Genomic DNA, 16,993 nt, shown 5'->3' on the forward strand with positions numbered 1-16,993 from the left:
TGACAGCAAGTTTCAATATAATGTATTCTCACACTTGAAATGGTTGCTTGAAATATCAATACACAATGCAAGACCACCACAACAAAAGAATGCTATCTCACTTAACGTCCCGCAAGAGATAACAAGTAGAGATTTTGATGCTAAAGCATCAAGTCGCCGGATAGAAATATGATTGTATTATCATAAATAAAAGAAAATATCAGTTTATTGATAAATTTAACAAAAATTTGAGTAATGTTTACATAAACACGTAATCATTTACTTGCCACAATTATTTCTTTCTTGCTGAGAGTTTTATGCAATAAATTTATGTTATGTTATAATAAAACATCATATTTGAAGCAAACTTGCTTAGCAATTTTGTCAAGAAACTGTTATCATTATTAAATAAGCAAGTATTGTTTGGCAATATTTACCCGAGACTCAATAATTTCCGGGAGCTCTTCCGTTTGCTTACATAACTTATTATCATTATTGTTAACGATTTTATTGTAAGTATAATTACATGTATAATTATATTAATTAATACTGCTTGATGGCCTAGTGGTAAGTATGACGAAGTTGTAACCTACATGTAGTAGGCGCAAGTTCGAATCTCGGACAAATCCTGTTTGTAATTTTCATAAATTGATTTTTATTATATCTTTTAACTTTATGAAACATAAGTTGATAAATCGTGTGCTTCACTTTTTTATTACATAATTTTGATAAACGGTCAAGTTTTGCAAAATACAAAAAGTATTATAAACCCCCCCCCCCCCCAAAAAAAATCACTTTATCGAACCTACAGTCTTCAATTTGAAACTAACTTAAAATCTAACACCTTGTCACCGAGGCTTGTAAAGCAAGTGATATGATTATAATTCTACTTGTAATTCTACTTTATACATATACCGTTATACGTATGGTTTTCTTCAGCATCCGATAATTACCGAAAACTTATTACCGATCATCAAATATTTGCAAAGTGACTATGAAAATATATATGCTTAATTATTGCATAAAACAATGCAATTCTACTGTAAAAGTGGTGTCTGCATAAAAAAAAATATTCTTATGCACTATCGAAAAAATATATTATTTAGCTGAAATCAATATTCCTGTCGTAACATACGATAAAGTTAACGTTTAATTGCCTTTCAGTGCAATAAACTATCAACACAAAGACGGCTTATTAGTTTTCTCCTTGTATCCAATACGATTCTGGCCCCTACTGTCATACCGAGATTTTTCATACAAAATTACTTTGATTTGCACTTTATCAGCTGCCAACCATTCACGAATTACCTGTATGATGTCTACTATTAATAGATTTTATAACAATAACATACAACGTGTAGTCACGTGATTCTGGGAGAAACTGTTACTATTAATAGACTTTATAACAATAACATACAACGTGTAGTCACGTGATTCTGGGAGAAACTGATTATAATAAATAAGATAAAAAAAAATAGAATACGTCTCATAAGATACAAACAAACAGATAATTTAAAAGTGTCATTTCAAATATCATGCATGATTTATTTATCATAAAATAGAAACGCTTGACACTTAAAAAAAGGTAAAAGCATCCCTAAATTAAATGACTGGTCCATAGGGATACGTCATTTATTCATTTTATAAAAATTGTAATGTTGCTTTTTACGATGTCAATATTTGAATATTTCATTTCACTGAGCAAAATTATTGTATGTTTGAATTTTTGAGATTACTGAAAACAATTGTAGTCTTTAATTGTTCAGTAATTGTTATGCTTTTATTTACAGAAATTAATGCCTTCTCCTACCATAGGTATAATATTAAACTGTTACAAATATAGTCGCCGGTTTCTACCGGCGACTAATAATAAAATGGAGGAGAAAAACTATAAATGGCTGCTGTAGTAATTATCTTGTTAACACAGAGGCGTTTGACCGTAATTAATCTAGGATTTAGGACCAGTCTCTCAATTATTCCATGGTTACTAGTAAATTAATGCTTATGAATTAATTGCGACTTATATCTTCCGGCGGCCATTCTTGACATTTATTGCGATTTGAGACAAATGATCTTCATCAGTAAAATACTCTTCAGTCTTCTTTAAACAATATTTCAATTATACAAAATATAATGAAGGTATAATATTTAGTAAATAACAAACAGATTTGATCAGATATCTCTTATTATTAAAGTGTGGAACCAATTATCCAGAAGGACCAGAAATATATAATAAGACAAATGAAGTACAGGACAACTTTTTACAGCTGCCACACAGCCAGTTGGCAACGACTAAAGTGGCGTGGCTTAGTTGAAATTTCTTTCACAGTGAGGAAAATATTTTTATTATAATAAAACGAGTAAGACAACAACCTTTAAGGATTCAACTAGGTGTATTTATATTAAATGATTGTTTCTGTAAAAATCCTCAAAATTTTGTAAATTATTTCTGTCGTACATGTACAAACTACGGTAATCGTCCTTTGAAATTATGATCCTTTTTTTTGTACTTGAAATTATGAATGCTTCAGCGTTCAAATTTCAAGACAGAGTTGGACTCATCTCTTATACGGACCTATGAAGTCATGGTTGCAATTTTGAATTTAGAAAAATCCGCAGATGTGTTCATACGGCGGTTATCATGGAACCTTCAATGTGACACTTTCGTGACATTCCATGAAAAGCGGCGTCTGACCCTAAGTAATAGAAAGCGTGTGCCCTAAACGAGAAAACAATGGGCGGAACTAAACAAAATGGACTTTTGAAAGGGGATCAGAGTTAATGAATCCTGCGTATCACAGATAAAACGTCAAAAGACAAAAGACGATATTTTAAATAGATACAATTATTTATAGTTTTTGAACTAGATATAAAACAGCAAATTTGATCATCATATTAGAATGACTGCAACTATATAGCGAAAAGCGGTAAAAATTTTACAAGCTATGATCCCTTAATGTCGATGAAAGCAAGCAATAAAAGAGAATTCAACCTTTTAATGATATTGTTTAAATAGTTTGTAGAAGTTGTGTAAAGTCTCAGGCACAATATTCATCGCACTAATTATTTATAAAAGAAGGTACATAATGATAATTCATACCTTTTGAATGGCTTTGCTGGAGATAAAATATCATATAGCTTATGCTAGGGTCACAGATGTTGTTCTTTTCATTGTCATTCTTGAATAGACCTAGTTTAGACCTAGATTAAACTAATTGATTTTTCAGTACATTTCTTTATTGCTTTTTAGGTATATCTATATTTTAACTTTCAACATCCGTTTCTTTAATGATAAGCAGTTTTGCATCTTTCCTAATGTTTTCAGGTGATCCAGTTTTGTCGATTCTAAAATTTTCAACGCTGAAAATTTGATTACTTCTACAGCCAGCACTATGGGGCCATAATATATGTATTATATCGTTATGTATTACTTTTTGTACTACTTAAACTCAAACCGAATCGACTATTTGCACTTATGATGAATATTCTCTGTTGTTTTAAGATAATGTTTGTAAAATGCCTAGTAGTTCGAGATTTGTCGCATTATTTTTATAAAGCCTTGTTTTATACTGTTATAAAGCCTTGTTTTATACTGTTTCAAAGCCCTGCTTTATTTTAAACGTGCCGTAAAGTGTTAATATGTTTGAATTATGCAGACTTATACAGTAAACAATATCTCATGCTTCAAACAATATCTCAGACATAGCAAATACTTGTGCACATCTCCAAATGCCTTGTTCAACATGATGAAGATCTGGCATGCTTTCAAATATATGGGTTTAAATTCTACTTTTTCTGACTAGACACCTGTGTGCACCTGTAATAATATGATGCAAGCAGAACATCTGGATTTTCTTTGGTCATATATACCCGGATATAATAATTGTCTTTTTGTATTTTATATCATAGTTTGGAGACCTTTCTGTTGAAAATGTGCTAAATCGTATACATATACATGCTTAGTGCGTTAACTGGAGTGCAGGTATTTTAGTTACCCTAACTCAAAAGCATATCCATTGATTGGCTCTTTTATTCTGGGGTTTACTCATGTGACGGCAGAGAAAGGGATAGCGATAGAAATATCATATTCAGATGATCGTTTATTGGTAACTTTTCTTGGAGTTTCATATTGTGACAACATGGGATTTTTTTTTATTTTTGCCTATGATAAAAAAGAGAAAGAACAGCAAAACATTCAGCAAGCGCATTTACAAATCAGATAGTCTCGTGTTTTGATACTTATGTATCTTGTATAACATACTAACATTTAAAGTTGTTAAAATGATATCTAAATTATAGATATTTGTGTAAAGACTTTCATTTTAAAAGGCGCCATTGGCCAATGCAGCTAAATGTGTTTTATTCTTTAAACCTGAACCTAACGAACATTTCAATTTTGCAGAATGGACCTAGTCATTGGAAAGTTACAAAATATGTACTGAATTAATAGCGAAAAGTGCAAGCTCTTGATCTGCATTGGTCGCATATGTAGAATCTGTTGCAGGCTAAATGTTAATAAATCAATGCTGATCTCAGCAATATGAAATTTAATTGCTGTTTTTAGTGATCTTTCTGCCAAACAATGGAATTGAGCCGCGTCACGACAAAACCAACATAGTGCGTTTGCGACCAGCATGGATCCAGACCAGCCTGCGCATCCGCACAGTCTGATCAGTATCCATGCTGTTCGCTTACCAACCCTTTTACAAGTAGAAAAACTGATGGCGAACAGCATGGATCCTGATCAGACTGCGCGTCTGGGCAGGCTGGTCTGGATCCATGCTGGTCGCAAACCCATTATGTTGGATTTGTCGTGACGCGGCTCAAATGGTTTTTACCCATCAATCATTGAATGATCAATATAACCATCGACGAAATCACTCTTATTAATGAAATATTCTCAGCCCTGGAAACAGTTTAACTATTGACACGCATCTGTGGATTAAATTATCTTGTTATATTTTGGCTAAAGGTGGTCCTTTGGGAAATTAAATGGAAAGAAATTTAGCTGAAATATTTGCTGTTGCATGTGTCGGATCAAGACACGAGATGTTAAAGCTGATCACCACAATTATTTGATAATCGTTTACTAGAATATTTCTAACATTTTGAAGACATTTGTTTTAATTCCAAGCAAGTTCCTAGTTATAAGTGAGATACAATTTATATAACTCACTGCATATGTCCCATTGCATAGACTGAAAATATGATTTGGAAGGCATTGCCAATAATACAGAACTCGGTAACACATGGGTAAAAAATGTACGTATACAATAAACAAGTACGAGATGCAGCAATATAGTTGTATAAATACTCTGCAAAAAATATGTGCAGATTAAATAGATAATGTAAAAAAATAAGATGAATAAAAGGACATTCCAACTGATGGAAGGAAATCGTAGGACATGAATTTGTAATTAAAGAACAAACCTGATTTTTAACTTTTTTTTTTAAAAAGTTTATGTCAATAAGATTTTACACTGATCTACAATAGAATATCTATATACATGGTATACATGATACTGTTTATAATTAATTATCATTGATAAGTAGTACATTTTATATTGCAGTCTCAAAGCAGCTCAATTAAATATTACATTCTAAGTATTGCGAGATTTTATCTTTCATAGATTATTGAAACTTGTCCGGTTTTCAAAGTTCTCTTAAATGTTAAACCAATTAGCCAAATATCTATCAAAGAAATTCAACAAGTCCCATTTACTTTCTATTTTACCTCAGAAATCCTTGCTCAATTTTGAAGACAGCAGCCAGTTGCATTAAATTTCGGAAGACATAGACAAGAGAAGATTTTCTCGGCAAATGATCAATAACTTTTAACGATTGATGTTGCCGACAACTAATAATCTGAGAGTGTCGGCATCACTTTAGAAAACTGTCAGTGATTTCCAGACAAATTGTACTGGTAAACGGCTTCAACAGGCATTAGTTCAGGAGTCAAGAATTTATATATTGCTACAAAGAATCTTTTCTCTATACTTTTCTGTTACTTACACATTTTGTATTTCTATATGTAACGATATAAAAATATTACTAGATCTATTCCCTTTAAGAATTTTGTGAATTTAACTCAATGAACAGCTAAGATTTAAGCACAAAACTGACATTTCAGTTCACTATAAATCAAGGCCAACTTGTACAGTCTAATAAGACTCTTTATTGCTGGCACACTTGTTTTCACAAAAAGATGCACAGATCCCTGACCTGTCTAATTCTTATTATCAGAGTAGGGATCCATCACTTGATAATGAACAGTTGCAAAATAAGAAGCCTGAAAATCAGCAGGTTATTGGTTGAGACAAATAACAATTGGAAGCTGTCAGTTTTGTACAGACAAAAACATACTGTGGATGGATTATGAGCTTTATAAACAATCTTATTTTAGTATCTTGATATGTTTTAAAGGTATATGGAATGGTTACATATGATTGATAATTACATAACATAATTTATTTAACCTTTGCATTATCCGAAAAGGGAAGCATCCCAGCTATGGTTACACGTGTTTTTTTCCAGGGAAATCTAACTGGCGTGGGTGGAGGGTAAAAGACGGTGGGCTAAAGAAATGGTGTCTTGTTATATAAAATAAATTCTCAACACATGTATCAGAGTTTTTTCTCAAGTTTGGGAATGGTGTTGGTACTAGACTAATTGGGAAAAAATGCGTTATTTTGATTTAAATTGGCAAAGAAAAATTTATGCATTTTTCAGCTAAAAATAAAATTAGTTATCATCAATAAAGATATCTAACAGCTTCCATTGTCCAAGTAGAACTATTGAGTGGTGATTTATATGAATATGTTGAATTTAAATGATTTCAGAGAAATCACTTGGCCTTGTGGGAATTTTGATCAGCCATTTTGGGAATTAAAACATAGAAGTTGGGAATTTTCAGGTCTATTTTCTATTGGGAACAGTACTGTTTTAGGGTAGTAGTTATATACTGAAAAAAACACTGTATATATCATCATTAATTTTTATCACTCAAAAATGTTCATAATCTGACATGCAGTTTTGGGCCAGTATATTACCTCACAATTAAAGTCCTACAATGTAAATTTTCATAACTGAATATAATATTATTTTCTATTTCCCTGATTGTTTTTTTTAAAAAGAATGGTATACGAACATAATGAGACTTTATACCTAATTTGAAAAAAAAAATTGCCACGCGGACTACGGCTTAAGTCAAGCTGATATTTTAAGATCGTACTTTCTAGGCCAGTGCAATGTGTTTGATATTATTCTAAAGACGAGCTATTTGCATTACCTCACCTGCAACGAAAATGGACAATTAAGGTGACTGTTAAATCTGGAAAGTGGTGCCTTTTTATGAAAAATAAACAAAATAAAACAAAACAAAAGCAGCGGCAGCAGCAGCAGCAGCAGCAGCAGCAGCAGCAACAACAATCGCAAAAACAACAACAATCACAAAAATAAAAACACAAAATAAAATAAAATCTTTATATATTAGCACGAGGCCCAGAGCCTATGACAAGCAGTCATTCTGCAACCTCGTTTCTTACACCTGATATTGCCGGAAAGGAAAGCATGCGAGCCTGGAAAATGATACATATTATTAAAATACATTTAAGAGTTTTTAAACATAATTATTTTCAAAATAAGCGATAAAATGCAGTATTGTTATTCGTTTGTTGATTTTGTTATAGTGGGCTGTTCTGCCCTAATTTCATAACTTGCGTTCCAGTAAACGATTTAATACATCTTTATTAGTTTGAGTAAAAAAAACAAACTTCGTACTCTGATTGAGAGTTGAGGACTTCCGTTTTTATTTCTCCCGACACCAATATGTTTAATATATGGATCCACAAAGTACGTTTTTATTATAATTATATCTAGAAGTGTTTAAATTATGATCAACCAATTACTCAAAGTATGAAGTAAAGCATGTTACTTTTAATATCTAAAATGGTCAAGGGGGAGAACTGTTGAATCATGTTATAGATTGAAGTTAGGCACGTTTATCGCCAATCACAGCATAATCGGAGTAAATCAGAATAAAACAAAAATACTGGCATAACCGACTTTGCGTAGCACACAACTATTATTGTCAGGAATAAACCTGCAGTATTGCATATGCAGCTAGTAGAAGCTTAACATTATATCTTGGCACTCTTACAATTACTTCTGATGTGATTACACTTTAATAAAGAATACAAATTGTTGTCAAATATTGTTGGCTTGTTTTCATCGTTTATACAATCAAATATGTCTAATGTCTAGAATATTATCGCAAAATGTCTTATTATTACTTTTCCCATATTTGCATATTATAGGGAAAGCAAAGAAAATTACTTAAACAGAGACCGATAAACAAAAAACTCACAAAACAACAAAAAAAAAAAACCAACAAAAAAAAAAACCAACAAAAAAAAAAAAACAACAACACAAAAACAACACAACACACTAACCGACCCCCACCCCAAAAAACACACACACAACAACAAATTAAAAAGTATAAAAGTCATAATGTCCGATGGAAAATTTAAATATTAATAACTTAATTTATACATCTAATGAAATAATTTATTCAAGATTGATGCCGCTTTTAAAATTAACCATTCTTTCTTAAACCTCCTAGTGACCGATAAATTATGTTTAAATATATTATAAATCAATCTAGATACTTATCACTAAAATTATCGACAGGTTTAATGAAGACATTTATATTGAGCAATTTTATAACGATACCCTTTCGTTCTTAAATAAAGAATTTTTGGTTTAAATTTTCAAAATTGTGTCAATAACTACATTAATGATAAGTCCGGTGATTTATGGCATTGGTGAATACTTAAAAGTTCAATTTATTTCAAGGGTCTTAAATTTAGGACTTTTCTTGTACAACATAAATATTACAGATAGTGTATATAGTAATGATATAGGTAGAAATATCAAAATCTTCAGCTAGGTCTTGTTATTCGGAATGACAAGAGGGCGAGCGGGGTTCCATAAATAATGAATATAAGATAGATAAATCACTAATTGATTATTTGCGAATTTTCCTATCGATCTATTACAGATGACGGGGGATTTTTCTGTAATCCCTCTTTTTGAATTTTCTTAAGATAAATTAATACGCAAGTTTGGGTTGCTACTGTAAACGTATCTACTGTTGCCAACAATTTTCACCACTGCACGTGCAGACGATGAAATAGCAATTGTATTAATGCGCGTGTTATTTTACTTTTGTATGACAAAAAAGTGTTAAAAGCTTTAGTTTTGATTTGATATTTCAATAACACAGGTACGTTATTCTTTAGAGATAAATTTACAGTTGAAATGGATTTAAAACTTGCAATTTTAAGTAGAAAACGGAAGTAATCAAATAAATTTTGAAAAATTGATTGCTTTCCAAGTATATATTTAAAAAAAAAATGAAAAGAGATTTTTAAGATACAAAACTGATAAATTTAAGATTTCTTTTCTAGACTAAATAGCAAAAATAGAAGTAATAATGATTAATAGAATCAATATTAATATCAATTTACAATATAAACTGTGGTCATTTTGAGCTTAATGATTTTTGTAACTATTAGCTTACAACATTTTAATTTCTATGACTTATCTGTTATTCATTAGTACTTTAAGTTACATAGAATGACTTTAAAAGTTATCAATTTCGAATGGTAACAAAATTGTGGTTCGTTTTAAAATTATATTTCATTATCCTAAAAAAAGGCGGAAATGTTTACTAAGTCAATATCGAGCTGTATATAGTATCTTTTTGTAAAATTTTGATATGTTTAATTTATCTTCATTACTTATATGAAATTCTTTACTGTAAAAATTTGTCAGATCTTATTTGAGAAGATATTCCTTAAGTGTGGTTTACAACGAGGCGCGGTTGTTAAACTATTGTATCTCCAAAGTGGTCCTATAAATTAAAAGCGGGTATACAAAGGCAAAAGATAGCTCTTAATGTCCATTGATTTCATATATGAGCCGCGTCACGACAAACCCAACATAGTGCGTTTGCGACCAGCATGGATCCAGACCAGCCTGCGCATCCGCGCAGTCTGATCAGGATCCATGCTGTTCGCTTACAAACCCTATTTCAAGTAGAGAAACTGATAGCGAACAGCATGGATCCTGATCAGACTGCGCGGATGCGCAGGCTGGTCTAGATCCATGCTGGTCGCAAACCCATTATTTGGTTTGTCGTTACGCGGCTCAATTATATTGATATATTCTTCATTCAAACATTAAACGAACTTTGGTATCGTTAAATATATATTTAATTTCGTTAATTTATTGTTATGTCGTATAAATAACTGTCGTCTGCCAATTGATTTCTCCAGTCATAATAGCGATAATTTGCCAAAGTGGTATGAGCCAAAAATAAATGTCATTTTATATATGAAGTATAAAAAAAAACATGAATTTTGTAGATGTATTGTTGGAATGAATATATAGTATTTACAAACACTGCGAGGACTTTGGCATTTTTAGCATTTAAGTCATTTAAGTCGGATTTGAAATACAACACTTAAAAGTTCTGTGCAAAAAAATGATCAATAAATGTTAATTGAAATTAATTCAAATAACATAATTTAAATAATTGAGATTTAAATTGGAGTTATGAAACGCCTCTTCAATTTGTATGTTTCATAGATAGAACAGTGATCAAAGATTCATCACAGATGGCGGACGATATTAAAGAAGGTAATTTATTATTATTACTTTTGTATAAATTATATCATTTTTATTTTCATTTCAGTCACAAACTTTGTGAGTTCAATTTTCAGTTTAAAATTGACTTAGAAAAGAAAAAATGAAGAAAAAGCTTTATAAAAGAATATTTTTTATATTATTTTGTAAATTTTTTTGAATTCATTTATATGGATAAGTACTAGAAGTTTAAAGTGACATTATGCTCATTTTTTTCATTGTCAAATTGATAATGGTGATTCAACAACACATGATTTTTGAAAATGTTTAGGGTAAAAAATAAATCTACCTAAATATATAAAAATACTGTCTCCCACTATTTTTATAAATTGAAAGTTACAGATACATTCCGACGGATAATTACACACATTTCACAGGGACCAGTGAGTTATTTATCGTTCATGTGAAGTAAATTATAAAATTGTAAGAAATTATGAGAAAATGTTAACTTATTTTGACTTCCACCTGTTCACTCTATATCTACCCATGGATGGGCTTAATGTCACTATAATCAATAATAATAATAAAAAAAAAAAAACATAATTATAATTTTTATATATCAACATGTATCTATATCATGGTTGGAATGCTTTTGCCGTTAGTATAGTGTCAGCGCACCCAGGCTCTATACTGTTAGCTAATTAATATAAATTTTTATCATGAAATCTCTAAATTAAATCATGGGTAGTTCCCCCAAGTCACTGATAAAATGATGCAGTTGGCTAAAATGATAAGTATAATGTCTAAAGTTGGGTGACCGTCCCCTTTTCTAAAATAAAAAGTCTGCCACATATTCAAATCAATATAACGTATAAAGCCATTGGTACAACTATTTAGAGAGAAAAAAATCTTATATGACATAGGAGAAACATTATCAAAATATCACTTAATAGCCATTGCATGTCGACTTATACAAATACAATGGATTCGCAATTGCCGGTTTCTGGGATGTGGGATGTGAAAAAAATAGTTCTTTCTCCGTAAAATATCGCACACGTTTGACACTCTTGAAGAACTTTGTGTTTCAAATACAAATGTGATGATTAAAGGAAAGCTACTTTTTCTCGGCGTTTGAGCATTTGAAATGAATAGGTGAGACATGTTGCATACGAATATTCATGCACATGGTCTTACGAAATCTCTAAAATGAGCTATGACAAATGGAGTTGAAATATGAGTATCTTAAAACTTTCATTGCATAATAAAAATAATGTAATGTACACGTGTCTAAACATAGGGATATCTGTGTTATGTAAATTCATTAATTTTCGAATAGGATAAAGGTGGTCTATTGTACTACAATTCAATATCGGCTCTTATCCAGACAAATTTGTATTAATATAATAATTATCAAGGCATGTTTTGATCCACAAAATATATAACTCAGTGTATTTATAAGGTATAATGAGTATGAAAAGAATTTCAAGATCAATGTCAAATCTTGATTAAAACACTTAATCTTGTTTGTGTTTATTTTAAAGTGGAAAGGCAAAGTGCTTCGTAATAGATAACATATCTTGATATTATAAGATACACAAAACAATTGTCTAATTTAGTAAAATAATTATTCGAATATGAATTACATGTGACGTTTTACTGACTTTTTGATTTAAAATTGTTTTCTTATGGAAAAAGCCAGGATTAGTTGACAAAATAATGTATGTTTAAAGGGATAAAACAGTTAAATGGATAATGTAATTTACTTCCTTCACTTTACTGACAATAATACATTGTGCTTCTTTTGTAGCTTGTACACGTGCGTTTGCTTCCGTCGACGTGAATGGGCGGGGATATATCTCACGTGACCAGATGATATTAGCTCTACGAATATTGAATTTCAACCCAATAGATAGTGAAGTCGAGGACATGCTACATGAAAACGAAAGTCAAAGTAATAAACTAAAGTTTTTCTTCTATACATTCAGTAGTAAAAGTGTTTTCGCTGTATACATTCGATAACAATATGCGTCTCGTATTTGAATAATCAAAGAAGACGGCCACGTGAACTCATAAGTAAGACCTTTATGGGGTTATATCAATTTGACATATTTACAAAAAGCAGTTAAAAAGGAGACTATGGCCCATTTTTTTCTTAATTACTTAATAATTTTAGTTGCTTTTGTGTTAGATAAACTTAAATGAATGCAATTTCCAAATTTCCGAGTTTGAAATATCTCTACATACTGTACAGATAAACAGCCTAACATATGCCATTTCCTTTTTCGTATTTTGTTGTTAAAGCATAATTAACGAGTTGTTAGCGATATATAAACTAAAAAAAAGTAATATATTTGTTGTTACTTATGTCTAATATTTTCTGCATCTGCTACACCTCGGATAAAACCTTCATATACTGTACTTGTATATTAAGAACAGTACGTCACTGGCATTGTCAATCATTATTATTGCAAAAGGTTTTTTCTCATTATCATTTCACAAAGCAAAACGTATATACTTTTGTTATTTTTAACGTATATAGGTTTCACATACGAGGAGTTCGTTAACTTTGTATCTAGAATGAGACTACCTTCTTTGGAAGAACAGAAGATGGATCTTAGGGAAGCATTTGCACTTTTTGACAGGATGAACACAGGTTTGTTAGTAGTATTACATAAAATTAGATAAAATACGGAGGAATGACATGGATATAAATGACAAATTTGCGTCCCGATGTCTCAACAATTTGTAAATTACTTAGCACATTGGATCCCAATCTCTAGTAAAAATTTTAAAGCCTATTGAGCACATTCGGTTCCTATCTCTAGGTAATATTTTAAAACCTATAGAGCATCTCTAGGGACCATTTTAAAGAATTTATAGAGCACATTTGATCTCCATCTCTATCCTATATAGCGCATTGTGTCGCTATCTGTAGTGAACATTTTAAAGCCTATAAGGAGCACGTTGGGTCCCTATTTGTAGTAACATTTTAAAGCATATAGAGCAGATTGGGTTAATATCTCTAGCCCAAAAATAAATGTTTTCATTTTAGCTAATTTATGTTGTTAATTTCTTCATTATGATTACACTCTTTTCATTTATTTCTTTAAGGATTCATCTTAAAAGATGAATTTATTGAAATTCTCACACAATGTGGTGAGATGAAGATTGACGAAAAAGAAGCAATGTCTTGGGCTGAAATGCTAGATCTTCACAAAGATGGCAAGTTAAGAATCTCTGGTATGTATTTTGACGATATTTTATAATTGTGTTGGTGCGAGCTCATATGTTTCAAGTAAATACAGAAGTCCTTAAATTCTGTTTCGATCAATTACTAGTGATTGTCAAATGCATTCAGTGGTACATGGCATTCTAATCACCCGAATTATATATAGCTGCGGTCTCACTTACTCCCGGCAGAGCCCAGGACCATCCCGGTAAGTTACCGGGATGATCCGGGACGATCCGGGGTGAAATTATTGTTGCGGTCACACTTAGGCCGCTATTCCATTTATACGTGATCAGTGGTCCGCGTCCGTCATCCGCATCCGTTACCGATTCGTTAATCAAAGAATACGTTGAATCTATTCCTTTTGTCTGTTTACCATCCGCTTCCGCGACGGCATCCGCGATGTTTCGCAGGATGAGCGATTTTTTACGGACGCGGACAGTCACTGACATGTCTCATCCCTACAAAATGCCTCGAACGAAATTAAATACTTTATCGATTTCAAAAGAAAATACTAAAGAAGTCACCAAAAAAGTGGAGGAGAACATGTAAGTTTATGATGCAGCAATGACAGGAAAAAAAACCATCTGGTCATCGGTTGCTAAAGAGATGTTATTTGAAAACCTAACTGATATTCAATGTTTGTTACCTAATTCTTTGATGTTACAACTGTTTTTGGTATTAGAATGAAATTATATCATATTCTACAAATAATTATCCTCTGTTCGCTATACTTCAATTAAAAGTATATAGAAAATAACGTACCTATGGAATAATACCCACGGACATGCCCGGACACGGATCACTGACGCGGGTCACGGATCACGTACTAATGGAATAGCGGCCTATTACCCCGGCAGCACTACGGTAGTTCCCAACTAACCACCCAGGATGCGCTCCGGATCATCCAGGCAGAGCCCAGGTGAAGCTACGGTTCATGCCGGTGCTCTACCGTAGCTCTACCGTACCTCTACCGGCTCTATCATACCCCGGATCATCCCCGGTTTGTGCCGGCAGAGCTACTGTGCTTCCCCGGTATAACCCCGGTCGTTCCCGGCAGAGCTAAGGATGAAGCCGGCAAAGCTATACCTTCCCGGATCATCCCGGACCACCCCGGTGATATTAAATATTTTATTCCATCCGGGGTCGAATGCCGGATGTTCCCGGATCATCCCGGACGTTGCCGGCAGAGTTACGGATGTACTCCGGTTGTTCCCGGTCGTACCCCGGTCGTTCCCGGATCACCCCGGACGTCTACCGGGGCTCTGCCGGGGCTCTGCCGGGATGTAAGTGAGATTAAGGCTCAGAACAAGAAGGAAATTTCACCTTCTAAATTCAATAAAGCTTTTAAGTGATTATAAAGATTAAAGAAACATTTATTTAATCAAATTCACGTGACTTTAATATTTTGATGCAAACATGTTTGCCAACGATTGTAGCAGGACAAAACGATTTTAAATTACAATACAATACAATATATTGAATATAATACTAATACCAATATCAATACCAATACCAATACAATACAATACAATACAATACCAATACCAATACCAATACCAATACAACACGACACAACACAACACAACACAACACAATACAATGCAATACAATGTCATGCCAATAATGCCATGCCAATAATGCCATGCCTTACCGTACCGTACCGTACCGTACCGTACCGTACCGTACCATACCATACCATACCATAGGAATTATACATACTGGTCGGAGAGATAACTCCGACGCATAGATAACCCCGACACTTGATAAATATAATTGTTATAGCTTTGTTTTTCAACAAACAAGCACATGATCACCTAATATTATAGGAACAGGACAGAATGTGATGATTTGTTATAATTTGGTAAACTTTTTAATGTTTTTCAAATAACCTTAACTTTTTGAAGGCGAAAACTGCTTCAGAATGTTATTTTTACTAAATTATATTAAGGTAGTTAGAAATGTATTGACCACATGCCACTGACTTGGGAAAGATTTTTTTTTTTAAATATTAAAAAAAAATAGATAAACCATATAAGATGTAAAAATAAATTATTGATGCTGATTTTCCTGTCATTTTTTACTTAAAAATTTAAGTGTCGACTTTATCTACTGTTGTGGGGTACAAAGACCATGTTTTGTGTACCTCATTCAAGACCTTAAAGAAGTACCAGATTCCATTTTCATACATATTTTTTGTAGTGTAATGTAAAATCTTTGAACTGAACTTTGTTAAGGTGGTTTAATTTTAAATTATACTGGAAGATAATTAAAATATTGCAAAAATATGTGATTTAGTGTCGGAGTTATCTCTCCAACCAGTAAAGCAAACATTATTTAGGTATATTGCTACAAATTTAGTTGCGAATGCATGTTATTATCTTGATCATTTCAGAACTAGAAGAATTATTCGTGAATGATGAAGACGCTCAGAGCATATTAAACTCCCAATCCTGGGAGTCAGTGTAAACACAATATCGAATACAACATAAAGGAGGACAATAGAACAAAGTTCAACTTCTAATTCTGTAAAACAATGTGACACAACAGTGTAATTTATAATATAAATATTAAACAAATACAGAATATATTTTGTACATGTCTTTCATTATTATCTCTTTATGTATGTACATACTGTGCAACACTATTTAAAACAGTAACACACAAATACACATATATGTAAGAAAACAACAAATTAACAAACATATCAGGAAACAGTGTAGTACAATTTTTCATATTTTCAAAGACGTACTTTAGTGGTTCGCAGGGTCATACTTCATGCATTACACGATTCTAAAAGCCGTCTCTTTTTTCGTCTCCATATCTATCAAAATGTACATGTCAAGACAAAGAGAAGAAGATTTACAGATTGAATTATAAGTTGATTTAATACACATTATGAACGGGTGATACTTTACACATTTGCTCACAAAAAACAACAACAACAGCATCTTTTGTCAAGCCTATTTTAAATGAGATTTTACATATAGCAAACAAACGCGTATATGTGGATAATACGTAGACTTTTCTTAATATCTAAATGGCTCTTGTTTTCACATATCATTGGAAAACGAATGATTGGACACAATATGATATATTAACGTTATTTTTATTTACATACAAAACAATACAACACTT

The 16,993-nt window shown here is 32.0% G+C and overlaps 1 protein-coding gene across 1 annotated transcript; it reads left to right on the forward strand.

Moving 5' to 3' along the window:
• The first annotated feature begins 9,151 nt into the window (after positions 1-9,151).
• LOC132737975 (uncharacterized) lies at positions 9,152-16,443 on the forward strand. Its single transcript, XM_060725374.1, has 6 exons — positions 9,152-9,262; positions 10,630-10,680; positions 12,434-12,577; positions 13,166-13,279; positions 13,738-13,866; positions 16,251-16,443. The coding sequence occupies exons 2-6, from the start codon at positions 10,659-10,661 to the stop codon at positions 16,322-16,324; spliced, it is 483 nt and encodes a 160-aa protein (XP_060581357.1). The 5' UTR covers positions 9,152-9,262; positions 10,630-10,658; the 3' UTR covers positions 16,325-16,443.
• Positions 16,444-16,993: the final 550 nt, after the last annotated feature.

This window comes from Ruditapes philippinarum, unplaced genomic scaffold (genome assembly GCF_026571515.1).
Source record: "Ruditapes philippinarum isolate M1 unplaced genomic scaffold, ASM2657151v2 ctg276_1_1_1_1, whole genome shotgun sequence".
Taxonomy (NCBI): domain Eukaryota; kingdom Metazoa; phylum Mollusca; class Bivalvia; order Venerida; family Veneridae; genus Ruditapes; species Ruditapes philippinarum.

Bases quoted from the DNA above. Each gene is read 5' to 3' on its own strand.
- LOC132737975 (XM_060725374.1), top strand. From the start codon at position 10,659: ATGGCGGACGATATTAAAGAAG. The intron at 10,681-12,433 runs GTAATTTATTAT...CTTCTTTTGTAG, and splicing joins GGCGGACGATATTAAAGAAG to CTTGTACACGTGCGTTTGCT. The intron at 12,578-13,165 runs GTAATAAACTAA...TAACGTATATAG, and splicing joins ACATGAAAACGAAAGTCAAA to GTTTCACATACGAGGAGTTC.